Here is a 27,785-nt window from a genome sequence, read left to right on the forward strand (position 1 = left end):
ACCGCATTAGGAAGCCAGCAGTGTTCGATTGTCTCTGTCTCGGCTAATTGTCCTGGCTCCTGGCAGGCCCAGCCCAGGCATTATCGTCAGTATTCAGACCATATGCATGTTATGATTCACACAACCTCACAGCGGCGAGCCAATATTATACCAAAAACATAATTTTAGTATCACTAATGGGGACTCCGGACGATTTAGGAAACGAAGACTGTCTTTTCTGCCGCATAGTAAACAACCAGACTGACACAGAAATCCTGCTGAGTGTAAGTAGACTCCTGTGAATCTGTGAGTTTCATTGAAAAAGTTCACTCGTCATATATAGGAACCTTTTAACAATCTCTCTTTCGGCATAGGATGATGAGCTGGTTTGTTTTCGTGATACGAAGCCTGGCGCCACACATCACTACCTCGTTGTGTCCAGAACTCACATTAACAACTGTAAAACCCTCCAAGCAGACCGCATCCCTCTGGGTGAGCGAGTCCCTGGACTTAAACCGGGAATTTGGGTTGTTCTTAATTTCCTCAGTGCTCGGACTTCATGTTAGTCTTGTAGTACGAGTTTGTACTTAAGATTGCGTAAATGACAATGAATGCCTGGATTTACTGACCCTCAATATGTTTGTATAAAAAAAATGGGTTTTTCTGATTGATACCTGCTAACAGAACCAGAATGTGACCTTAGTTTTGATAATGACACCAAAGACACATTCACTGACTGTGAAGACTTTGGTATTGGAGCTTCCTCCCCGAGGTCAACATTTTGCACAAAACAATATGAGTAAACTCCCCTGAAGAACAGGAATAACCTGAACTCTTAAGCACTCTCAACACGGATATAAACGTTATACACACACTGAAAGTCATTAATAATTCAGTATCACTGAATATTTGTGTGCTGAGTTCAGTGCAACATTTTAAAATTTCTGTTGAACACCAAAGGTGTACCTAAGAGAGATTGTCCCTTTGGATTTGGAAACAGATATTTTGGTAATTTAACAGTAAAGGTGCTACTGTGTGTTTTTAGGCTGTATGTTGGTGTTATTTTTTATTTTTATAGTGGAGCGGATGGAAGAAATGGGAAGGAGAATACTGAAGAAAAACAAAGTCAGTGACTTAAATGATGTCAGGTAAATCTCTCCATAGTTGTGACTAATGCCATTTTAAGTACGTTGGATTGGATCAACTTCAAAATAACTGGTCTTTAGTCCTTTTGCTTTTAATAATGTAAGTTCAAACATTTGTTTATTTGTTGCCAATCTCATGTTGAACCTGTGCAGGATGGGTTTCCATGTACCTCCATTCTCGTCCGTTCCACACCTCCACCTCCATGCTCTGGCTCCAGCCACTACAATGAACTCTAGATCGCAGCTGCGCTACGGGCCACAGTCGTGCTGGTTCATCCCAGTGAGTCCCACAGTGACCTGTCTTTTATCATCTAAGTTCTCTTCTAAATAACATTTAAAGTATATAGCGAGTCTTTAATATAATGCAATTACAAAAAGTTCATCTTTCAGATTTGAATGTACTGTATATGAATGAGTTAACTGCATTTTAAACATTATTCTAAAATAATTCAGATTTTTATTTTTTATTTCCCAAAATAATTTAGATTTTTATTTTTTATTTCCCAATTGTGATGTTTATTCGTGTTATATCTTGAACATGCTTTAAAACCATGGAAAAAAGTAAAGAGTGATCAGCAATAATCAATAAATGAGTAAATGAGTAATAAAATTATTATAGTTAACCTCTATACATTCTAATAATTATTCTGGTGACATACCCCAGCCTCCTTCTAGCAATGGTTTAAATGTGCCAGGATCAGAAATGATCTTCCCGTGTAATGAGTATGTTGTTTATGCTTATGTGTAAATGTGATTTATAAGCACATTTAATCACTATTACTCTGAACTATAATCTTGTGAACACTTTATGAGCTCCTTGTTCTGCCCTGTTGCAGGTAGACAAAGTGCTTTCTCAGTTGAAGACTCGTGGCAAAGTCAAATGAAGTGCATCAAAATATTATAAGGTGCAACAGTCTTGTTTGATGTTGACAAGTTATTTACACTATTGTCATTCAACTTCACTCTGCAAGTTTAAATCAGTTTTTCATCCACCTTGACATTTATTATGTTATAATGATTCCTCCATGCTGCTTGCTGATTGTGAAGAAAAGTGGAAAAAGGCACTTTTATTTTTATAACAGGAAATATTAGTCTTATCAAATGACAATAAGTTAATTAATTACAATAAGTTAAAAGAATTACAATTAATTGTAATTCTTTTTTTATCATTTACTGAATTGTTATTCTATATTTACCAAGAAGGACAAGCATATTTTGCACATTCATGCAAAAACCTCACAAATCTGTTTACCTGCAGAAATGGTTTTTGTTTATATAGTTACTTTGTTTTCATGCATGAGGTCAAAGGTCAAAGTGTTTATTTGTCATATGCACAGTTAGGAAACGTGTTTCCCTGTACAATGAAATTCTGAATCCAGCCGTAACAGCAATAGTTACCTAAATCACAACACACCAAAATAAAGAAATGTATAAAAGTGTAAGTCTAAAATACAAAAAAAGTTTAAAAACCAGCTGAAGTGTGTGCAGCTCTGCACAATACCCCTTCAGTATTTCTGTTTACTTTAATAATCACAGGGGAAAATAGGTCCTAATGTTTGTTTCTCTGCCAGCACCCACACCAATGTTTGAACACTGTTTAGAGAAAACATAGAATTCATTATGTGAAAACAAAAACCCCTAATGGGCCTGAATACAGCAAACAATGATACAAGGGATCCTCAAATTAAATGATTTCTGTTACTGCTCAATATTTCATTTTCACTTTTGAGATCATGTTAATTGGCTGCATGTGCCAGTGGGGGCACTGATATCTCAAGGGTTTGTTGGCAAGTTTTTGTTTCATCTTCAAAATTTGGCCAAATCTGTGATTTTCCACTGTTCATTAAGATGTGAATAAGAGAGAGAGTAATGCTTCCCAGAGGATGAATCCTACTGACTTTAGTGATACCAATAAATTTTCATCTAGTGCCACAGTGAGGTCAAAATATTTGTCCAGTACTTTGGTTTATGGTGAAATTCCTGTAGTATTCACATCAGCCTTAGCTTTTCTTTAATTTTGTGCTAATTAGCAAATGTTAATGTTTACTAAGATGGTGAACATGTTAAACACTATGCACTTGAACTAAACATCAGCAGTTTGGAATGCTCATTGTGAGCATGCCCGACTGCTGACATGAGCATTTAGCTCAAAGCAGAACGGTGCCCAAGTACAGAGGCAGGACTCAGCCGCTGGATCTGACTGTAGTCTGTATACTCCATCTGTATGAGAATTAAGCTTTGTTGTAACCTCTGCTATTGAAAAAAGGTCTAGAGATTTACTAAACCATGCTCCTTCATACTGTACATACATTAGTTTCCATTGCATTAATATACATACTCCTGTTAATATATATTAATTCAAACAGTTTGGTATATATTTCTGTTAAGAACAACATCTTATTGCCTTTTTTTTTAAATAAAATGCTGGATTACTATTCAACAATGACAGCAATTAATAGTGTCTCGATGTGCTTTACTGATCACACTATTCAATACAAGGTCAGTTCTTCCTGTCAGCCACTAGATGTCACTAGTTTGACTATAAGGCTACTTGCAGTTTGACCAGACCTATGTTTTTGTCTGCCCATTACCCCCAAAGTCATTTCCTGACATTTTGCTGTTTTGTTCATAGTGAAATTCGTTTAGGCTCACTGTTGTTTTCGTAATGATCTTTTTGTCACCCACCGGTTTCAAGCAAAATATATAACTGCAAAAGAAATAAAGTCATTGCATAAACGCTTGCTGTGTGTCTGATAATGGATCCAGTGCTCATCTACAATGCATCAGCAAGACCAGATTCGAACACCACGAATTGCTGAACTGTTTTAATATAATTCATTATGATTTAATCACGAATAAATTGTGTCAGAAATCAACTGCAAACCAGACACGCAGACCTAGCGCAGACTGGATGTTTGACGTCACGTTCAACGTTGTGGCGTCACTCTGGCTGGCACGCTTGTGGCCCCGCCCCTCCCACCGTCAACAACTGGATTCCAGCTATTTGTATTTTCGACAGCTAGTATCGGTAGCCAGCAAACGATAATTTGCTGCGTTTGTTTAAAAGTAATGAATTAAAACGGAGTAAGCCGATTTGGATGAACATATATTGATTTTTGTTTGCTTAAAACACGTTTTATCAATAGCTTGTTCCGATGTACAGCCAATGTAAGCTAAAGGACCTTCGAGAGCGGAGAGATAGCCTTGCATACCGTCATTTAGCCTCCTCGGAAACCAGCTAACACCTTACTAGAGATAACGCTAGCTTGCTAGTTGACAGCTGAGTCGGTTAGCTACGTGTCTTTTAACGTAGCTAAGATTTACTCGCCGAAACAATGAATCGTCTCTGACACCGGTGAGTACAATGGTGAGCATTACTGAGTTGTGTCAGGTCATTGCGTGCTATTTGTTTTTGATATGAGTTGCTTTGCGACCAAACGTTGACTGGCTAACCATCGGCTTGTTTATAGCAGCTGCTGCACACAGCCACGCCTGGACCATTTAAATTTACGTTTACGGCTGTTAGCTTTAGGTGGTATTTTTTGCACACACGTCAAAATATTACAGCGTTCAATTTCATAGTGCTTAAAAGAATTCCACTGTTTTCGGTTTACAGAGAGGACTGAGGCCCAGTTGGTTGTCACAAGGGAGTAATCAGAACCCATAACTAGCAAGGTGGGTCGTGGCTGACTAAGGTGGTGTCATTGAAGATAAGGGAGGCGAGCTTTAAGTCAACTTACCGATGTACCCCCGGCATTGACCACAGCTGCCAATATGATGCCGGTAAGTGCACATAATCCCTGTTCTCCTTGCATAAAAACTGTCCCATTTATTCTTTCAAAATCTCAGACATCACAACTATGTATTGGACTGCCAGCGTCTGTACAAAATCAAACCAGTGTTCGGGCGCACTTTTTAATCGTTGGCATTTTATCCAAATATGATTGTCATGTGGTTCCTCAGCCTGAAATGATAAAAGAACCAGGTGTACACAAAAGGGCACAGTTTGATTCTTTGACAATCCATGTACATACAAGTTGCAAGTTCAAGCAAAACTGATATGTCCATTTACCTCTGCACCTCTAAGCTAATCTACAAGTGAGATTAGTTCATAGAAATGAAATCCTTCACTTTATCTACTACAGCTATCTGTGCAGTATCTCTGCAATGTGGGACTATAGCTGCAAGACTTAGATCTTTAAATGTTGATTGTTACAGTGACTGAAACATGGGGAAGGAGAAACAGGGCTTGTCATAACTTGATGAACATCTGAAGTCCATATGCTTTTAGTACAAGGATGTGCTCCTTACAAGACTGAACATGCAGTATATGCTATGTGCAATACTGAACAATTATATAGTTGCAGTATATACTTATACATCACACTCTCTACTTCCTCTGTAATAACAATGAATTAGTGAATAATTCAGAAACAATATGAATGCTATATTTAAAGCAGTAGGTATAGTAGACTTTGTTCATTCTGCTGTCCCTTGTGTTAATGTTCAAGGCGCTCTGTGTTGTAAATAATACAATACCTGAATGGAGCAGCGCTTTGTCGGGACCTCTTTTTTTGTAGTGTTTAGTCCTGAGAATGTAGCAGTGGATTGTGGGGAAACTGATTGCAACCAGTCTGGCCTTCAGGGAGGAAATATGAACTCAGATGCAGGATAGGTTTACAGTACGTTGTAATCATAAATGGAGGTGATTCAGTCTTAGCCAGTTATCTTTCCAAATGATTGTGCACTGGTTGAAAGTACAGTGTCACGCAAACATTTAGTTTAAGTCACTAAAATAGCCTCACAAGCACAATTTCAAACTGGCTTGTAAGTTTTTTATTCTTTCAAGCATGCAGAACAAATGACATAAACACACACATAATTACACAAATCCAACCAATGCTAATCCAGAATCAGTTTGCTTATACCTAGTACATGCTTGAATGGAGTAGGAAGAAGTCAGACTTATCCAGTTCCACCCCACTGCTTGTAAGTTTTCAGGAGTACGAAGTTATCCGGTATTTTCTGCTGCTGTCGATTTCACAGGCTTGAGTGCAACATTAGCCTTGGTGGACATTTGCACCCTCTGGCACCAACAGGCTGTCAGAGTCAAGGAGCCATTCGAGCACAGAGGCAGCCCGATTTCTGTTCTCGCGTGACTCTGGCAGCCAATGAGACCTCAGCAGATCTAGGTCTGTGTGGCCGCGTCGGCTGATGCTCTGTTGTTAAGGGGAACTTCTGAGCTGAGTAGATTTGTCAAGCGGCATTAATCTCACACACTGGAGCCAGGCAGAGCGTGACCTACTGGAAAAGTAAACATTACATCTTTATTGTCATTTACCCGGTTTTGGAGGGATGCTGGCTTCAAATGGCATCAGTCAAGTCATCACAGTTATAAGTACTTGTTATTAAAAAATAAAATGTCATAAATTTGATAGATGTGATGATTACTGTTAAGACCTTTCCTCAAACTCACTAAACAAGCAAAAAGAGTCAGTTATTGATATATTTTTATCAACTCGCACCTGTTTAAACCTCCTGGATCTTTTTTTTTATTGGTCGAATATGTATACGTTATTAATTACAGTAGACTTCTTAATGCCCTCCTCTAATGCAAATTACCAGACTTTCAGTCAGAGGGGACACATGCTTTTTTAAAACAACCTATTAAATCTTGTAGTGATCATTTTCTTATAAAAATGTTAAATACCAATAGAATTAATAGCGACATATAACCTCTTCTAGAATTTGTCTGTAATAGTAAAACTACTGTAGATATAGATTGGGCTGTCTAGGTCGGTAGCTGCACAAGTCCCTCATATTTCTGGCCTTTTTGAAATGTCAGCTTTGGAACAAGAACGTCTTGTGTGCACTGGCGATTAAATGCTTAGCTAAAAGAAAAAGATGTACTTTTCTAATTCAGCTTTCAGAAGCGCTAGCTGGTTGGAGGGTACAATCTGTATCACCATCATTTGTCACATCGTGACATCATCTTAGCCAGATGAGCAGTGTTTGACATATTTGGGCTGCAAGAAATTTCTAGATTAAATAGTATTAGTCAAGGATGTCAAAGGCAGCCTGTTCATGTCCTGGTGAATTGACAGCCTTGGATTAGATGCGATTAAGATATATTTTTGTATTTGCGTCTGACCAGATGATTAAGCAAAGTGATTGTTTACTTCTCACAGATGGATGGGCATGAGTTTGGTTAGAAATATTTTACTGTTAAATAAATCCTAGTTTGTGTTCAATATGTGGAAACTGAGAAAGTCTGTATATCATAAAACAAGTTTTGATTTAGAGTTTGTGCTGTCAGGGAGCACTGTTGTGCTGGAGCTGTCTTCGTCATTGCTCCTGTGTGAGTAAATGAGTGACAGGATTGGTGAGAAGAAATGGCTGTTTGAATCATCCTGCTAGAGATCAGGGCAGCCAAGCATCAGTCTGTAGCAGGCACCTCTCAGATGTTAAATGATAAATGTCGCTATCTCCAGATTACGCCCACACTTACATCAGGCAAGAGAGACGCTGTGTGTGTCCCAGTCGATCGTCCCGCTTCCTCTCTCTTGCCATTTGTTTCTAGCTCTCTCTCTCTCTCTCTCCCTCCCTGCCTGAAATACACATACAGCAAGTGTTTTTTCCTCCCAAGTCCCCTCTGCAGCACTTTTCTAATGCACGCACTGCTGTCGGCATCAGAGGTCTGCATGGGATGGCATAACAATTAAGTCTCGTGACTGCAAAACCGGCAGCACTATGATGAAGAGGTTTGTGACTGTAGTGCTGCGTGGCCTTATTAGCCTCTCCAAAGAGAACCCCATTTGGGCAAAGGAGCACCACCAGCTACCAAAGAAAGAGCTCAGGAGGAAGCGGAGGGCGGTCAGTAGAGCCAAGAACATGGGCAGATACAGCTTAGTGAGGGCGGTTTGTATTTCTCTAATGGTCAGTGAGCTGGGTCACTGGAGTTTCTGGTTGTTTTTTTTGTTGTTTTATTACATGGTCAGTGTGTGAATGTACACTCTTATGATTTGGTAGTTTCTGCTGATGTGGAGGTATATTTGATTGTATTCTGCACTGGCCCCGTGTGGCCATTTTCAATTAGTCACAAATTTGATCCAATTCTTGCCTGATTGGTTGATAGTTTGTGCTGATTGATCTGTCCAGTATGTATAACTGTGTTACTATAGTAAGAGAAAGTAAATGTGCTCCTTATGGTAGACTAATTATTGTTTTATATTTTGTTGCTACAGTGCAGTATTTTTCTTACATATTAAGCACTGTTAGAAAACACAAATATAAATAAGACTGGACAGTATATCCTTACACTGATTTCATCTAACCTATAATATACACTTGAACTTGTATTCAAAGTGATGATGTTGCTGGCCTCGTTTAGCTGTTTTGTGTTCACATCTTTTTTCCTGTACTATACTTGTATCTTGTTTTGTAGCTGGTAGCACTCCAATATCCCATAGGGATTAATGAAGTAATTACGTATCAGTTAAATATGGACATAACAGCATTATTAATGTACGTGTATGTACGTTTTCTGATTGTTAATGTTGACTGTTAATGATCTGGCAGGTAGCTAATGACGTTTGTTACAGGTCTGCGTGGACGTTGACAGATCCAGCACGAGCATGGCTGGTATGGATGAGTGTCTGTTGGATTTGTAAAGGAAAAGCCTAAAAAAAAAAAAGACATTTGGCCATGCCTCGACTCCAGTACTATTCCATTAATATAGGAGCTTTTTGGATCATAATCATCTGAGTGATGACACATAGGCTTTCAAGCACAAGTGGTCGTATTATTTCAGTTCAGCTTTTCCAGAAAATGTCAGTGAATCACAACGGTCGCATCACTGCAAATGCCTCAGAGAAACTACTGGAGCAATAATCTGTAATTAGCTCAGTGACTAAAACTAGATTATATATGACAGTGGCATACACTAACAATTACTGTAACACTGCAGATGTACCGGAGGCCACACAAAGTTATGTACCTCACAGCTTTGAGTAGTGCCAGTAGATTGTAGATGTGTAATTTTATGGATCTTATACGTATTTTTATTGGTTTACATTAAGCAGTAGGTTGATTTAACAGCATCACTGTGTCTGAAAAAGGAACAAAAACAAAAATAGTTGAGACTGTGAGCCACATGTAGACAGTGTTGTAGTTGCTCTTTTAGACAATGAGCGCAGGATAACAGAGCCCCTTGAGAGAGTAAGTAATGTTTCATTTTAGTCTTCGTCACTCGATTTTTATTGTTATACTTGAATTGTTTCTTGGTTCAAAGTCTTGTTCGATGAGTGAAGAATTCAGATTACCCATTTCTGCTGTTTACTGACAACTTACTGTATCTGAACTCACATTCAACTCAGACTTTTCAAACAGCATTTTTTTCCATCTAAAAATCTTTGCATTGCTTTAGATATTTTCTCCATTTTGGTTTTCGGCTCTTTATTCCGTGAACTCCAAACAGTCCTGTTTTTCTGGAGTGACACTAAAAATGGGTCCTGTCACATGAAACAGGAAGACACACCTCAGCCACCTAGGGTGCTTTGTGCCGCAGAAAACAATGAGATTCCGCCTGCCACTGCAGAAGGAAAAATCTGTCATGTAGATGTGCTATAACAATGAACAAAATAGAACTTACTTATTTTAATCCATTTAGTCTGTTCTCACCTGCCACAAACCAAAGAGCAAAAATAAAGGGCCAACTCTGTTGGTCAAAAAATAGTAGGGGGTAAATATTGTCACATTTGTTAAACTGAATATCTTGCTTATGGCATAACTTTGATTGTTATCAAAGGAAATCGTTCTAATCAGTGTTTTGATTAATCTCAGAAACGGTTGTAGTGCTCATAGAACATGTTGGCAAATTATTTTTCTATTTTGTCATAAAATTTAAAACCTAGATTCAGACCTGAACTTTGTCTCCATAAAAATGTTCACCCATTTTTTGGCACTTTTATTTTTATTTTTTGTACTTTCTTCCAGATTTCCTCCATTATGAGTAACACTGGCTATGTCTGGGGCTTTTGTGTTTCTGTGTGTGTGTATTACTTTGAAATTACCACAGATGATCTGCCGTCCAGATAGATGATATGAACATAGAAAGTATTTTTGGATAAAGAAAATATATAATAAATAATACATCCAGTAAATGATATACATTACAAGTGACCTCTGTCCAATTTCATGTCTTAAAATTGCTAAACACCACTGAACCACCCCCCACCCCCAAGATTATTCAGGTGACAGTGATACAGTAGATATGTTTTTTTCTGCATTTGAGAAGCTACAGTATGAGACTTATGAAATCTGTCATGTTCTAACACTGTGTTGACCACCAACTAGTGGTCACAATCGCAATATTGGTTAAAATATATATATTTTTTAAAGGCTATATATTTCTCCAGCTTCCCCCTCTCTGTCAGTCAGCTGGTTCGTTGTGCATTCAGTGCCATATGCACAAATCCAAAGGGCAGATGCACATTGAAGCCACATTGACTCATCATGTGTTGGTTAAAATTCTGATAGATATTCATAAAATTACAGCCATGATCAAGATAAACACACAACAGAAGCCTTTTGTTTCAGCTCTTTGTCTATATCAAGCACAGACAGTTAAGACATTAAAGACTGTTAAAGTTTTGGAGGAATGTCTGTTAATCAGGCTGCCTGGCTAAGGATGTTTGGACTGGTGGTGTTGGACAAAGGAGCACTTGAAGCTTTCTGAACCTTGTACAGTGCCTTGCGAAAGTATTCGGCCCCCTTGAACTTTGCGACCTTTTGCCACATTTCAGGCTTCAAACATAAAGATATAAAACTGTAATTTTTTGCGAAGAATCAACAACAAGTGGGACACAATCATGAAGTGGAACGAAATTTATTGGATATGTCAAACTTTTTTAACAAATAAAAAACTGAAAAATTGGGCGTGCAAAATTATTCAGCCCCCTTAAGTTAATACTTTGTAGCGCCACCTTTTGCTGCGATTACAGCTGTAAGTCACTTGGGGTATGTCTCTATCAGTTTTGCACATCGAGAGACGGAAATTTTTGCCCATTCCTCCTTGCAAAACAGCTCGAGCTCAGTGAGGTTGGATAGAGAGCGTTTGTGAACAGCAGTTTTCAGTTCTTTCCACAGATTCTCGACTGGATTCAGGTCTGGACTTTGACTTGGCCATTCTAACACCTGGATATGTTTATTTGTGAACCATTCCATTGTAGATTTTGCTTTATGTTTTGGATCATTGTCTTGTTGGAAGACAAATCTCCGTCCCAGTCTCAGGTCTGTTGCAGACTCCATCAGGTTTCCTTCCAAAATGGTCCTGTATTTGGCTCCATCCATCTTCCCATCAATTCTAACCATCTTCCCTGTCCCTGCTGAAGAAAAGCAGGCCCAAACCATGATGCTGCCACCACCATGTTTGACAATGGGGATGGTGTGTTCAGGGTGATGAGCTGTGTTGCTTGTACGCCAAACATAACGTTTTGCATTGTTGCCAAAAAGTTCGATTTTGGTTTCATCTGACCAGAGCACCTTCTTCCACATGTTTGGTGTGTCTCCCAGGTGGCTTGTGGCAAACTTTAAACAACACTTTTTATGGATATCTTTAAGAAATGGCTTTCTTCTTGCCACTCTTCCATAAAGGCCAGATTTGTGCAGTATACGACTGATTGTTGTCCTATGGACAGAGTCTCCCACCTCAGCTGTAGATCTCTGCAGTTCATCCAGAGTGATCATGGGCCTCTTGGCTGCATCTCTGATCAGCAAGTCAAAGTCCAGACCTGAATCCAATCGAGAATCTGTGGAAAGAACTGACAACTGCTGTTCACAAACGCTCTCCATCCAATCTCACTGAGCTCGAGCTGTTTTGCAAGGAGGCATGGGCAAAAATTTCAGTCTCTCGATGTGCAAAACTGATAGAGACATACCCCAAGCGACTTACAGCTGTAATCGCAGCAAAAGGTGGCGCTACCAAGTATTAACTTAAGGGGGCTGAATAATTTTGCACGCCCAATTTTTCAGTTTTTTTATTTGTTAAAAAAGTTTGAAATATCCAATAAATTTCGTTCCACTTCATGATTGTGTCCCACTTGTTGTTGATTCTTCACAAAAAATTACAGTTTTATATCTTTATGTTTGAAGCCTGAAATGTGGCAAAAGGTCGCAAAGTTCAAGGGGGCCAAATACTTTCGCAAGGCACTGTAGAATGAATTTCACATTAGTCGTGATTTTATACTCTTTATAGTACCTCTAGACCTTTTCCCTGTAGCCCTTTAGCAGCTTTCAACTAAGAGGGTGTATTTGGGATAATACTTGGAATAAATGCAGGTTCCTTATAATTCCACAAAGTCACAGATCCTGAAGGTTATTTGTTGAGAGCTAAGAAGGGACTGTGGGGTCTTTCACTGCTGTGAGTGCAGACAGAAGCGTGTATCGGCTTGTATTGCTGTCTGACCTCACTGTGTGTGATCAACACGATGGCAGGCCCTAATCATAGCAAACAGAAATGTGGCAGGCACAGGCATGAGTACACCGCAGGCTGAAAATGTCACATCAGCACACTGACATTTGTACAACACAAGACTGGGTTAAGCTTTGTTTTTGAGTAATAGCATATATTCTCATCTCTTAGACATTCTATATATCTTTATATTTTTATGTGATGCTTTGAGACATCTTTGTTTCTGTATGATTTTCCACATTTTTTGCTTTAACAGCTTTTATTTATTTAAATCTTTCCTGTTCCAATGTTACGTCAGTCTTTTATTTAATTATTTATTGTTTGTTTTTGCTATATTTTATTCAGTGTCAGTGGGATTATTAAAGCTTCATCTTTCTGTTCCTCTCTCAGATGATACTGACGGTGTACCTCAGTGATGGGGAACAGGCTGTGACGGAGGTGCCCATCACCCCTGAGACGACATGCCGCGATGTCGTCGAGTTCTGCAAAGAGCCCGGAGAGAGCGGCTGCCATCTGGCTGAAGTCTGGAGAGGCAACGGTAAGAACTTGTTAAATGCTTGTAAGTGCACAAACCTGCCCAAAATGCAAAACAATTATTGCTGCTTATCTTCTGAGAAGCTGCATTCAATTGCTCTGTCATGTTAAAGATAAAGAACAGTAGGTGTCATAAGTAATGCATGAACGTGAAGTCATCTGACTGCATTATCACCGAGCTCGACACTTCACTTGCACTGACAAGTTTAATTTTACAAAGCAGTAGCCCGTAGCTTTTTTCTTTAATGTGAAAACAAGTGCTCTATTAAATGAAAATTCAGATGCCAGAGTCGTGCTTGACTACCTGAGTGGAGGAAAATCACAAAGAAGCCTTGAATAAGGCAGAAGTTTCACACCGCCAAAATGAAGAAATAACAAAAATACATGTTCTCATTCAAGCCGGCTACAATCAGACTAGACTGAATTCGCCTGAAGTACAAATTTGCAGGTCAGAAAAGGGGTACAAGTCAGTACAGTCCACAGCAGGAAGCCTGGAAGATTCTCTACCGTCACCACCGTCATGCTGATACACTCAGTGTTATCACCATTTTTTGCTGAGGGGTCACTCCCCTGCTGAGAACAGCATCCCAGCCAAGGTCTTTATTAACCTGCATTATGCAGCTGTGTTCGGCTGGTGCCTTACAGAGCTGTCTGCCCCCTGAGACCTCCTAAAACCTCAGGCAGGCTGTATTCAACTCATGAACTTCAAGACCAGTATAATATGTTACAGAGGCATCCCCCACAAATTGGAGCAAAAATGAAAGTCTTTGGAAACGATAACAGAAACTTTGCCATTCAGAATTTTTTTTTTTATTCATCATCCATCCAACTGGCATACATAATTTCCATTTAACCTAATGATGAATGGGTCTTACTACTCAGTCATTTCTCCTTTTCCTTGACTCTTCTGTGTCTGCAGAGCGAGCGATCCCCTTTGAGCACATGATGTATGAACATCTGCAGAAGTGGGGGCCTCGGAAGCAGGAGGTCAAGTTCTTCCTCCGCCATGAAGATTCACCAACTGAGAGCAGTGATCAAGGTTTGTACCATCTCAGCCCCCCTCTGCTAGCTGTTTAGGCATGTGGAAGGTGGAGTCAGGGATGGTGAGGGAATTCCTGACACCTGTCTGGCTGGCTGTTCAGCTGTGGATGCTGGTGTCAGTTTCTTTCCCTCCTTTTCTTATCCTGAAGTCTCTACTCTTTTGAGTTTTGGTATGTTTGCTTTTAACAGTACACTACTTGTGTAATCCTTTGGCCTTTAGTGTTTAAAAAGACTGTGTAGGCCGAAAAACCAAAATGAGCTGATGCTCTGGTGCATGTCGGAGGAATGAATCACATTAAGTTTGTGCATTTGTGTTTGGATGGAGTATAGCCACGTAAAAAGCCAGGTGTAAAAGGCACCCAAGTTTAAAATCTGACTTTTACAAAATGCTTTCGTCAAGATCAGAGACTCACTAGGACACAGTAATCCCAGTGTTGAAAGTTAGTATATTTATAGATGTGTAGAAGAAATTAACTGGTGGCAGAGATTGTGATGTGATCCTGATCTGATTCATATTTGATATAAATTTTGAACTTGCAGTGGAAGAAAGTTTACATGTATTTTGCAGTGAAATCTGCTGGTGTTTTGAAATATAGCAGAAGCGGGCAGCTGTCTCTTTTTCGGTGATGTTTGAAATCATTTATGTTTCCAGCAAATCTTCAAATTAGGTGTCTGTGGTCAGCAGTACTTGTTCCAGTTCTTAAATCCCCCTGTCATGGGCAGTCACATCAGAGAATTTTCTATCTTCACGTGTGTGTGTGTGTGTGTGTGTGTGTGCTTGTGTGTGTGTGTTTGTGGAATGCATGCTCATCTGTGTGCACTTGTGTGTGTTGCCCTGGGTTTCTGACGAGGAGAGTTTCTTTTTTGCAGGGAGTCAGCAGTCTCAGGATCAGACGAGTCGCAAGAGTGGAAGCACTGGGGAGAAGCACAATGAGAATGGGGTGAGACTTCATTAGCATGAAATGATGTTAAAATAAACATTGGTACATGACATAAATGTACTGTAATGGTGTGTGCATGATCGTGCACTTTATACTGCAGGGGGAAGATGTAGTTTGTGGTGTTGGACTGTACACCTACTGCGTGCCATTAAGCACCTGTACGTTGTGTGGGACTGTAGTGTTGACAAAGTTGTACAAATTAGATTAACCAAATTAGAGCACAAGTAACACAGAATATAGTATAAACTGGTTTCTTGACAAAAAAAATTTACAGATTTCTAATGACAAAACAAGAAGCCATTGAAAGACTGCAAGCTCAGGTGACGCTAAAATTCAGATAATTGTCAAGTTCTCTGCTTACTGTGTGGCAGCAGGTTTGGGTTAAAGACACTGGTTTGAGGGAAACATACCGATTCTGATATTAAGCCAGTGTTTGGGGGTCTTTTGGAGGGCAGAATCTAGCACAGCAGGAGTTCAAGGGTTTCAGATTTTGTTTTTTAAAAAAGATTCTGGTAGTGTAGCATAAAAGCAGCCAGAAGCCCTTCCTATGTATTGTCTTCAAAAGAGGGACTATCATGAGATGTATTCAGAGGTGGCCTTGTGTGTGTAGGTGGGGAATCAGCGCGTTGAGCTCACTCTGTCTGAGCTGCAGGAGATGGCCACACGGCAGCAGCAGCAAATTGAGGCTCAGCAGCAGATGCTCGTTGCAAAGGTAACATCCAGAGTTCACTTTTTAATCTTAATATGAATCATTCCCCTCAAAAGGAAACTGGTCTGTTATTCAAAATAGCTTTCATGCTAACAAAATGATATACCAAACTGAAATATCATCCTGTATTTCAGTTTAAGGTGTTTAATCTGAAGCGGTTTACCTCAAATTTATGTAGAAATTTTGTCAGTAAACTGACCACTTCTTAAACTGAAATATTATATTCTTACGCTGGGAGAAAGCTTAGGCATTATTTTTGCCTTTTGATTTGGTTTCTGTGTCAGATGAGCCAATCGGTCAAAAACGTTTGTGGTCAGTTGAGAGATGTCAGGCTATATACATTGAAGCCTGACCAATCACAGATGTTTTGCATGACATACCTGGGTGGTTGGAAAGGTGCAAGTCAGTCTGATCCCACAGGCAGACTGTGCCTCAATGGGCCAGACTTTGAACATTTCTATTAGAGAGGAAAAGGACTACTGTTGCACTGCTCTCATCCATTCTGTCATGACCTGAAACCAGGGCAAACAGTTGTGTAAGATATGAATGGGGTTGTCCATTCTGTCAGAATCTATACCTCACTTATTACAGAAACACATGCACAGATATTGCGGCGTTTACTCAAGCATGTCAATTGTTCAGTATATCAAACACTAAGTATGCTACATGTTTCTAACAACTCACTGTGCTACAGTGCTTATAAAGAGTAAAAGTTGTTTCCTAATGGAAGGAATAATAGTTGGGCCGCCAACCTCCAGACAACCAGTCTACCTTGTCACTCGGTGTTTTATTTTTTTATTTTTTTATTTTTTTTATAAGTACACTAATGCAGTCTGACACCGTGCTTGTAGTGCGCTGATCAGTCATGCAAGATGAAGCCCACTGTAGACCCACAGATACAATCACTATCTATTGGCTCTGCTGAAGTGTTGGAAAGTAGGCCCACTGGAAACCGTGCAATTATTTGGAAACCTTTGCCTGTCATTTCCTATTTTAGGAGCCTAACTGGAGCAGTTCTCAGTTGGGTATAGAGATGAAGTCATCTGACCCTTCCTGCCGCCTTCAGACAGTCTTGACACAGGACAGTGTTTCATTTTGTGCATATAGTAGAAAGATTTGGCCTAGTTTTAGGGTGTGTCTGCCACAGAAATATCTTGTAAGCTTTGGAGTGGTGCCTTGCTAGTTTTATAGTCATGCTTGTGACCTTGTTTTTGACGTGTGGAGATAGAAGCTTTGAACTGATAAAATAATGGTCAACAGCCTGTTTCTTTAACATTTCTTTCCAAACTTACAAAAGCAGCTATTATTTAGCCTCTTTATACTGCAGGGTGCTGTTTGACATCATTTTGTTGCTTTACCTCTTTACTGATTCTGTCTCGTTCTCTGAAGGAGCAACGTTTGCGTTACCTAAAGCAGCAGGAGCGCCGTCAGCAGCAAACAGTTTCAGAGAGCGAGAAGCTACAGAGACTGAAGGAGCGCGTGGAGAGCCAAGAGGCAAAGCTCAAGAAGATTCGGGCAATGAGAGGCCAGGTCGACTACAGCAAGGTCATCAATGGCAACCTGTGTATGTATACTTGCAATATGTACAGAATTTGACCATGCTTTATAGACACCTTTATCCTCATATATATGTCTGAATATGACAATGCACCAGTACAATATAAAATCTGAGGTGATGCTACTCTCATGACATCACAATATTTAAATATTAAGTATAAACCTACTGTATTTGAATCAGTATGAAGAGTCAGAGAAAAGCCTGAGATCACCTAAAGAACAAGTGTGTATCACACACTGTTAGTGTGTAAACATCGCAGCACAAACTTTGTATTCATATTCAAACCTCTTAGGGCTTTTTTCTGGGTTCCAGAAAATCTTTGTTCTGAGAATATTTGTTGCACCAAAATAGTTTTTCATATAAATGTTATGGTGCCTGCAGAATTTAAGAATCAAGGATTAGGACATTAAGATGGACAGGAGCAATTTTTCCAACATTTGGACACAGTTGTTAATAAGGCTCTGCTCCAAACAACATTAACCTGTTAAATTAGAAGCTAGTAATGGAAAGATGATGGAAAAATATGCAGATAATTTTGATACTAAGACTCTGAAGGAAAAGCACATACAGTAGCCTATGCATGCGATTTAACTTGGCAGAAATTAAGTCAAGAAGTTCCCATAGGCTACTGGGGGTAACTTCTGTTTTGGTGCTGATGCCATGGCAATATAATGTAACAACCTCCAAAACCGCAAACACACAGACTTTGAAATCTCCGTGTTCTCCCCTTTATATCCAAACACATGCTTAAACATCCCACCAACTTTGAAGCATATACTGAACTGGTAGTCCAGATGAAGCTTCAAACATCATAAGTGGCATCACATTTTCTAAACAGTACAAGCCTCGACACGAAGGTTCACTTTCCAATACCCCGAGTACTTGACGCATGCTTTGATGCCTCAGTGTTCAGCCTGCCATCACTATTAAAAGTTGCTGGATTGTGAATGAGCTGATGTGGTTAATAATTTTTTTTTATATATCCAGCAGCAGAGATTGAGCAAGTTAGTAGCCTGTTCCAAGAGAAGCAGGCAGAGTTGCAAGCAGCAGTGTTGAGGGTGGAGCAGCTCAGCCTGCAGCTGGAGGACCTGCGGAGAGGAAAGCTCAACGGCATTCAGACAGCCCTGGGTGGCCAAGTAACTGGTGCTGCAGCCTTAGAGCTCCGTAAGCTCTACCAGGAGCTTCAGGTACTGTGTAGCAGAAACAAGTGTGAAGGCTGATATAAGTACCACTATGTTTACTTTACCCCTGACTGCAGTTGTTCTAGTAAAATGGTATGCATTTGTCTTTGTCCTCATTTGGCATCCTCAGATTCGGAACAAGTTGAATCAGGAGCAAAATAGCAAGCTACAGCAGCAGAAGGAGCTTCTGAACAAGCGCAACATGGAAGTCACGCTCATGGACAAGCGCATCAGTGAGCTGCGGGAACGTCTCTACAAGAAAAAAGCTGAGGCACGTCAAAAAGAGAACCTCCCTGTAAGACTAGGAGCACATATCACATCTCCTCCTAAAACTGTCTTGGTTGAAATGCTTCTGACAAAAGTTCTTGTCGCCTTAAAAGTTCAGATACCATAGAGCATGAAAAATGTAAGCTTTTATCTTCTTGCTTTTCAAGTCTTAATGGACTGTTAGTGGACCCTCTAAACTCATAGTAGTGTTTAAATTGTCTTCTCTATATTTCTGTCCATTCTGATTGTTTTTCCTGTCAACACTATTAACTTGTAAAACACTTCTATGACTCTCTTCTCCTCCAGCTAAACAGAGCCAATGGACCTCCCTCTCCCCAGCCTGCTCCTGGGACTCTGGGCCGTGTTGCCGCTGTTGGCCCATACATCCAAGTCCCTGTACCAGGCCGACAGGAAGGAGGCTACACCATGCCACCTGATCCACTGAAGCCTCAGACCCTGGGCATCAGTAATCAAGCCAACCATGGCCGCACCAAGTCAGGTTGGTTGTGACCTGTAGAATTATACTTACTGTACAAGTGCGTAGTTTTTCCAAAATGCAAATACATTGTAAAACACAAAAAATTAAAGATGTTTTGTAGGTTCTAAGTTTGAAGTGAATTTGTCTTGAGGGCAGGAAATTGGACAGTTAGACAAGGTAGAAAAAGTAGATGAGAATATGGTTCCTAGATTGGATATGTGTAGTCCCAGAAGCAGAACCCCTATACACTTAACACAGCATGCATGAACTCCTTGTGACAGAAATTCTCTCATAAACCCCAGCTGTTACTCTCTTTCTTTCTTATCTGGCTCCTCAGTGAATTCTCTGCTTGGACTTGATTTCTGGAATTTCTTTTTCCTTCCTCTCTAAACTTACTGTCTTTCTGTGTTATAAGCTGTAATTCTCTCCTCCTCTCTCGTGTCTATGCTGTCCTGTCTATATAATGTCTCTGTTTCACTGTGGGTGTGGGGTTGGGGGCAACTCTTCCTGGGGCAGACGGTGTGCGAAAGCCTCCCGGCCCTTGGAAGGTGTCTGATTTAGACATCGTTGTGGACCAAGTGCCCTCGTCCCTTCCAGAATCCCAACCGGGCCCTGGAGCCTCCACAGGCTCTGACGGCACGTCCCGTGAGTGCACAGTGCTGTGTAAGCAGAGGGATGGTGCTTTCTGAACCTTCTCTCTCGACTGTGGCACAGTATCCTCAGCATGCACTGCAGTTGTTGTCTGTATTACAACCACATCATAGTCAGTCTTATAATCTTAAATCTAAACCAAAAAAAAACAAAAAAAAAACTAATTGCTTATTTTTGGGCTGGGTACTTAAGAATACCAAGATTGGGTTCATCCCAATCAGGCCTTGAGCCCCCCTCTCACGTTCTGCTGTTTACATATTCCACAAAACTGATCATTATCATTGGGACAATGTTGATTTTCTCCACCAGGCAAATTGAGACTTAGATGTACAGTTGCGGAGGAGATGAGCATCTGTGCCTGGTTAACTTGAGAAATCACCCATTGATGAGAAGCGCCCTTGTTGGGCATCATCACACTCTCCTGCCAGTGCAGCACAGTTTCACTGATCTGGAGAGAATTCATGTTAACATTTCATTTGGAGTGTTTCCTCTGTGGATTGGCTAATGACGTCAGCCTAGTGGGATCCAGTCTTCAAACACTTTGCTGTCATCTGCACGAGTTTTACACTCTTTATCATAGTTGGCATCAGGCCTCAAATGACATAAGTGTCACTGACAAAGCACTGCTGATACTGTGTGTCTTTGTACACTTCTGAGAAGATTCACTGAGTTGAGTATTTCATAAACGAACACATGCAAAGCAGCCAAAGGTATTTGGGCTTTGCTTTAATTTCATAACATTGTCTGCCTAACACTTAATCTTCATGCTGCATCCTCACAACGACCAAGCTGTGGGTGTCACCCGTAGCTGTCAGACACTTTACATGCATGGTATGGTACCACAAATGGTACCACACCTATTGCTGTGTTTTTCCATCCTTGTTCTTTTCACCCTCCATCCTTGTTCTGTTCACCTTGTCCTCGCTTTCTTTTTATCTTGCACATATAGATTTCTACAGTAATCTGATTATTCTATCGTGCATCTCTGAATCTTCTACTAAATGGTAATTTAGTTAATACTTAGCAAATGTAACAAAATTAAAATGCTACATTTCTAAATAAATGTACACAAGAGCAGAAATACTAATGGAGATTCATTCATTTACATCATTGTTGTGAAAGCTCAGGATTTATGTCCTATTGATCAACAACTCCTTTTAAAATGTTTAGTTTATAGTGTCTTTGATAAATGACTAGTTTGAGAAAAAAGTAGAACAATTTGCACATCCTTTGTGCAAGAAATGAAAGTGAATGAAGTGCCCGGTGTCTCTGACCACATGGAATTTTTGAGTAAGACAAACAGTTGACCATAAATAGAAACTGCCTCTTTGATAAGTCAAATAACATTTATATTCCCAAGGTCAGTGTGTAGGCTATTTATTATCTCTGTTTTAAGTAAATGGTACAAGAAGACCTTTGTCTGAAAAACATACCCTTACTTACATCCATGACTGTGGCAGTATTGTAGTATAAATAATGCAGCTTTTTTGCAGGAATCAAATTTTTAGAGAAGTGATTTGAATCTTCTCTGCTTTAAAAGCACACGTGTTTCTGAATATCAAAGATGCTGAATTCACATAAACAAAAAGGCAACAAAGACTATGTTTGAATCTCTGATTCTGGTTAATAGGATAGTCTTCTTAAAATTCTGAACCCTCCATTAAATACCAATCCTAGGTCAAAATGGTCTGGATTGATGTGTTTTATGCATATAAAATGTTATACATTTAGATGTTTCTGAAACACCATTACTAATAATCCATTTATTGTGGCTAATTAGACACAAAACAAAAACAATTATTAAAACAAAATGCAGTACCATTTAGACCTAGCTTTGATGGACATGCTTTGTCACTACCCTGAGTTGTAAAGGAAGCTTTTGCTTGTTATACCACCTCAATCAGTCACTGGATATAGTCTCTTTTTCATCTTTTGCAACACACTTACCAGTCCCTGTTTGTGCCCTAGCTAATGATACTGGTTGGCCTACTATAGGCAAGAGCAGCACAACCCTAAAGCCTCCTGAGAGAAGAGACTCAGGGACTGACACCCAGGGCAAGAGCCCTCCCTCAGGCTCCCCTGTCACGCCAAGTGCAGACAAGGTCAGTCCTCTTTCTTCATATCCCCTTCGATGTATGCAAAGATGTCTTGTTTTTGTGCAGAAGCTGTTAACCCCCTAACATAGAGATATATACATAAGAAAAAATGTTACATTTGATATTAAAAATAGCCTTGAGGCGAGAATTCAAGATTTCTTTGTACAAAGTACAAGTTTCAGTGGTGGATGTTTGTGTGATTTCATGTTTCTGCACCCCCCCCAGCCATATCAAAGCCACAGCCGCCTCCCTATGGCTCCCATCTCATCTCCGCAAACTCAGCCAGCTCTTTAGACCGCCGCAAGGATGCACCTCCCCCTTCTCGCCCACTTCCGAACCCACCAGCTCCTGCTTGGCCCCGCGTCCCCTCCTCCACAGGCTCCTCCTCCCAGCAGATCCAGCAGCGAATCTCTGTGCCACCAAGTCCCACCTTCCAGCCTAATGCACTGTTTTTCCCGCAAGGGCTGAGCGAACGACTGGAACCCCCGCCAGCTGTGGCGGTACGCCCCTTCATCCCAGACAGAGGATCACGGCCTCAGTCGCCCCGTAAAGGCCCACCTACAGTGAACTCCAGCTCCATCTATCACATGTACCTCCAGCAGGCAGCGCCCAAAAGCCAGCCACTCAAGCCTGCTCTTAAAGCATGTAAGAGATGTTTGAAGAGATGGTCCAGTATGTGAAGCCTTACTGTAAAATTGAAACTTAAAAATGTATTTTCATAATTGGAAAGAATGTCTGGAATCATGCTTTTGTAATGTGCTCTTTCAGTACTGCTGCTACTTTATAAGATCCAGTTTTGTCTTTTTAGATTACAGTAAATAAAATGGTTATTTATCCAATGAGCATTTTATAAAATTGCACTACAGTTTTTCAGCATGTATTATACATCTTAAATTATGGGCCAGAAGAATTAATGAATTACATTTTTAGACATTTAGACTTTTTCTTTCTTATATGGAGATAGTTATTGAACAACAAAATGGACTTTTTTGTTTTTCTTTTTGGACATTTTAGATTCCGACTAATGACTTGATTGTTAAATAAAAAAGAAATGGTAACAGATGAATTAATAATGAGGATAATAACTGGCTGCAGCTATGTTGTCAGTGCCATCAAAAATAATTCCATTCTATTCTTATCTCTAGTATACGGGAAGCCTGTCCTCCCCTCCAGCTCAACACCCCCCTCGCCCCTGCCTGGAGGAGCCTTCCCATTGCTCCAAGGCCAACCCAGTGGTGAGGACACTTTGGATGGAGAATTTGACGATCGCGAGGACTTCCAGCACCTGGAGCCGTTGGCACCCCCTCCCAGCATGGAGAACATCCCACGACCACTCAGCCCTACTAAGCTAACACCCATGGTACACTCCCCGCTGCGCTATCAAAGTGACGCTGACCTTGAGATACTTCGTAAAAAGCTGGCCAACGCTCCAAGACCCCTCAAGAAGCGTAGCTCCATAACTGAACCAGAGGGCCCCAGTGGACCCAACATCCAGAAACTTCTCTACCAGAGATTCAACACTTTAGCAGGAGGCATAGAAGGAAATGGGGTCAGTGGGTCAGTAGGTGGTAACAGTGCAGGTAATGGAACACCATTTTATCAGCCAGCTCCTCCTGGATACTTAGGGGGTGACTCTGTGGCAGATACAGATAATGGTAACTTCCCATCTGAGACGCCACTACCACCACCGCCTGGGGCAGAGAAGCCAGGCTCTGAGGCTCCCCCTCCATCTACTGATGCAAATGACAACGAGCCACTGCCTTTGCCACCAGAGGGGCTAGAGGAACCCGGTGAAGCAGAAGGACTGGAGGATGACAACAACAACAACACTGGAGGCTCTGAGGCGTTGTTGCCCAGCCCTGTGCCGGAGGTCACAACTCTAGAAGAGAGCGGCACAGTAGTCTCACAGGCGCTGGTGAGAGACACGTATCCACAGTCTTCTTATTGCATTTTAAAAGTTCCATTTTCAGTCAATAAAGCTTCCTCTCTTTGTGCTTGTGCTTCCTCTCTTTATCATTGCAGGAGAAGCGCACAAACCTGAAGAAGCCAAACTCTGAGCGTACTGGTCATGGCTTTAGAGTGAAGTTCAACCCCCTGGCACTGCTGCTGGATGCCTCATTAGAGGGAGAGTTTGACCTTGTCCAGAGAATCATCTATGAGGTTTGTCATGACTGTTTCCATATACTTTATGCAGTGTTTCCCATACATTGATTTATTTGTGGCGAGCTGCCACATACTTATTTAAAATAGGTTAAATCTTATTTCAGTGTAGCATAGTGCATGTATTCGCCCTGTCCCTCTGTGCTCCGCTCTGTTTCTCTGTCACAAACACATGATGATGGACCATCTGTGAACAACTCCTTCTCCCTGTGTTAGTTTTTTTTCCCCACACAACGCTGTGAATCGCAGAGATCCAGCTCTTCTACTAAGTTATTAGCAAGCAAGTAAGCCTGGCTAAGATAGCATTAGAATTGCACACTGTATATACCATGGATGTATATGGACAGCTCTGCAAGTGGATAAAGTTAATGCTAGTTCATAAACTCTGGCACTGAGTGCCTTATGAATGTTTATGTCTATTTCAGTGTAAGATAAGTGATCATTTTTTCATCTGGTTCCTTGTTTTTTCCAGGTAGAGAATCCTAGCACTCCCAACGATGAGGGAATCACACCACTGCACAATGCAGTGTGCGCAGGACATCACCACATAGTCAAGTTCCTGCTAGATTTCGGTGTTAATGTCAATGCTGCAGACAGTGATGGATGGTGAGTCCAAGCTCTCTGGCCCAGGAGTGTTGAGGAAATTTTGTCCAGCTTGATTTGATATGGTCTGCTCTTGTATCCATTTAGATTTACAGTATATACTGTGTTTGTTTTCCTATTTGTGTTTGGTTGAACAGGACTCCACTTCACTGTGCCGCCTCCTGTAACAGTGTTCATCTCTGCAAGTTGTTGGTTGAGTCAGGAGCGGCCATCTTTGCGAGCACCATAAGTGATGTGGAGACTGCTGCAGATAAGTGCGAAGAAATGGAAGAGGGCTACATCCAGTGCTCCCAGTTTCTATATGGTGAGAAACAACCCACCATTCTTTCCAGGGTGAACCAATGTAAATCTAAAAGGACTAGGTCACTTTAGAAACGTAATAAATTTATCCTGGTACTATAATGTGGGAAAAGGTCTTGTGTGGCATTTGTTTTGAACAATTTAAGATTACTTTATCTATAAAGATAGTGTGTCCAGTACACTTGGAGTTACTGTCTGTTTCGGGCTCTCTCATGCAGGTGTTCAGGAGAAGTTGGGCGTCATGAACAAGGGGACGGTGTACACTCTGTGGGATTATGAAGCTCAAAACCCAGATGAGCTGTCATTCAGCGAGGGGGACGCCATCACCATTCTGCGACGACAGGATGACAGTGAAACAGAGTGGTGGTGGGCACGACTTGAAGACAGAGAGGGCTATGTGCCCCGCAACCTGCTGGGGGTAACAACAACATACACCATTTGTCACGTTTGTCCAGTTTCTATCAAGATTTCTTTTCTCATGTTCCAATTTGTTTAATTTGATTGACAGTAGAACATAAATAAGTGGATTAATCAATCTGTTGAGACAAAACTAATTGCCAAGTTTTTCTGAATTGTTTAGGTTTGTCACATATCAGCTTGTACAACCTTTTTAGAGTTTGTTTGTTTACTTTGCAGCTCTATCCTAGGATCAAGCCTCGTCAGCGCTCCCTGGCATAGTGTCTCACTCCACTAATCTCTGGCCAACAGCTGGGCTAATGACAAAACCAAGAGCAGCGAACAAAGGAGCCTGGTGCTCAGCCTTGCGCTTCTCACAAAATCCTTTTCTCTCAAGCAGCTGGCACTGAACTCTGCCACAGATATTTACATCTGCACACACAATGAAACACAAGCACTCAGAACAAGAAAATCTCTTAAACCACTCCATCCTAACCCCTTTCACCTTTCAACATATTGCTCTGTCATTGTCCCAACCTGATTTTATCCCAACTCAGTGTAAGCCCTGTTTCCGACATCCACTTGAAGAATAAAACACTAACCGTTCTCTCAGTATTTCTTACAGTGTTCATACTAAACAAATCTCCCTAATAAAGTCTATGGTGGCACTGATTTACATGATACTATATGATGTGTGGAAAATCATCTTTAAGGGTGAGAAACTGCTCACTTTTGTGAGCTGTAGTGGTTGTTGTGGACAGTTTGAGCCCCTTGCACAAGAAAAACTACCGTAGAAAAATTTGCTCTGTATTTACTGGAGTCCAACCACCAAAAATAAGTACAGGTTTAATTCAATAATGTCCTAAGACTTTCCAGAATTGTTGAGGAGTGAGATAATCAATTGATATGCTGTTGTCAGTAATGATTAACAGCTCTTAGTTGATTTAAAGTCCTTTTATATATTCCCATGGAGCAGAAAACTGATTTTTTTTTAGGGAAAATAGAAAATGTTGTAAATACCCTGTATTAACTGCACAGATCAGTCAAAACAATCCCATTATATTAAAGCAAAGATGAATATTTTATAAATTATATGAGCCTTCAGACAATAACCAATTTTCTTTGTAATATAAGATTTAAAGCTCTATCAAGTTTAGTGAAAACACAGTTTGAATGAGCAGGCCAAATATTTACATGGAGTTTCTCTGTGGTAATCTGATTATTACTGAAATGACCAGGGGATGTTGTTCATACGTGGATTAACAGGTTAGCCAAATAGTTTTCTTGGCAATTTCACAATATCCCGCATCTGTTGGTTCTTCGAAAGTCTCGCGGGATTTGTCACGGCAACATATCCGCAGCCTATTCGGGAGCAGGTTACTTCTCAGGTTAAATGTAGAGAAGTTAACTTCACATAGTTCAAGGGTTTCGGAGCAGGAAGCGGCTCAGTGACATAGGAGCGATTATAAGAAGACATGGGTTTGAAGTAAACAATATTAAGGCATCGGCCCTTTGGCCCATCCCAAACCGTTCTTAATCAAACGATACTGTTTCAGTCGGGAGGAAACAGTTTATTGAGGTGGCTTCTTAGCACCTCATATTATGGACAGACAAAGTGGAGCTGCGCTCTTTCCAACACATAGTCAACAGTAATCAAGTAAAAGTGTATTTATATAGCAACTTTCTAAACCCAAGTTACAAAGTGCTTCACAATGAAAGAAAAACAAATGAAAAAAAAAATCATAAATGGCAGATGCAACATTTATCAAGCATGTGATTTAGCTTTTTTTAAAAGTCATTGTTACTATTGATAAGAATATGAATAATAAAAATAGAAAAGCGGATGTAAAGTAACCGGTGGTGTGCGTATTTCAGCGCCACAGAGGCGAAGAGAGACCATCCTGTGTGAATATGTACACCTTTGTATTCCTGAGTGTTATGGTTCATACATTAATTACCCATTTTCTGCTTTACAGTTGTGAGAAGAAACACCAAATTAAATGAAAAGTTGCGATCCACACGCAGACTGCGTGGTAAACTGGATCAGGAGAGATTGTTTTGCTGATCTCTGCGTTAAATTGCAGTTTCCTGGTGCCCAACGCTTCCACGGTGGAGACAAGAGTTGCATGCATGCCAGTAGCTTTATTAAAATTAATGTTCCGAACCACTCTTGTGCGTGAATCATCAATAATAACCAATAACCACCGATTTTTACGCATGCTCTTTGACGATAAAGATACAGAATATCAGAATAGACTGAGACCCTCTTTTTTTTA

The 27,785-nt window shown here is 40.5% G+C and overlaps 2 protein-coding genes across 3 annotated transcripts; both read left to right on the top strand.

The window, feature by feature from the left end:
* On the top strand, positions 1 to 3,829 carry LOC109954448 (histidine triad nucleotide-binding protein 3-like). Of its 2 annotated transcripts, XM_020589780.1 has the most exons (5): positions 1 to 263; positions 354 to 471; positions 1,058 to 1,127; positions 1,278 to 1,404; positions 1,961 to 3,829. In XM_020589780.1, exons 1-5 carry the CDS (start codon positions 177 to 179, stop codon positions 2,006 to 2,008), a joined length of 450 nt encoding a protein of 149 aa, XP_020445436.1. In that variant the 5' UTR covers positions 1 to 176; the 3' UTR covers positions 2,009 to 3,829. The 2 variants fall into 2 exon arrangements, with proteins under 2 accessions (XP_020445436.1, XP_020445435.1); XM_020589779.1 differs by lacking the exon at positions 1,961 to 3,829 and having other exon boundaries at positions 1,278 to 1,494.
* A 225-nt stretch (positions 3,830 to 4,054) lies between these two features.
* On the top strand, positions 4,055 to 27,785 carry ppp1r13bb (protein phosphatase 1, regulatory subunit 13Bb). Its single transcript, XM_020587948.1, has 19 exons — positions 4,055 to 4,479; positions 4,741 to 4,907; positions 12,985 to 13,132; positions 14,048 to 14,167; positions 15,040 to 15,110; positions 15,721 to 15,822; positions 17,209 to 17,383; positions 18,365 to 18,564; positions 18,689 to 18,853; positions 19,132 to 19,324; positions 19,820 to 19,948; positions 21,923 to 22,056; positions 22,257 to 22,695; positions 23,196 to 23,965; positions 24,073 to 24,210; positions 24,683 to 24,816; positions 24,951 to 25,117; positions 25,332 to 25,531; positions 25,750 to 27,785. Exons 2-19 carry the CDS (start codon positions 4,899 to 4,901, stop codon positions 25,789 to 25,791), a joined length of 3,336 nt encoding a protein of 1,111 aa, XP_020443604.1. The 5' UTR covers positions 4,055 to 4,479; positions 4,741 to 4,898; the 3' UTR covers positions 25,792 to 27,785.

Source organism: Monopterus albus, unplaced genomic scaffold, assembly GCF_001952655.1.
Source record: "Monopterus albus unplaced genomic scaffold, M_albus_1.0 scaffold9.1, whole genome shotgun sequence".
NCBI classification, from domain to species: Eukaryota; Metazoa; Chordata; class Actinopteri; order Synbranchiformes; family Synbranchidae; genus Monopterus; species Monopterus albus.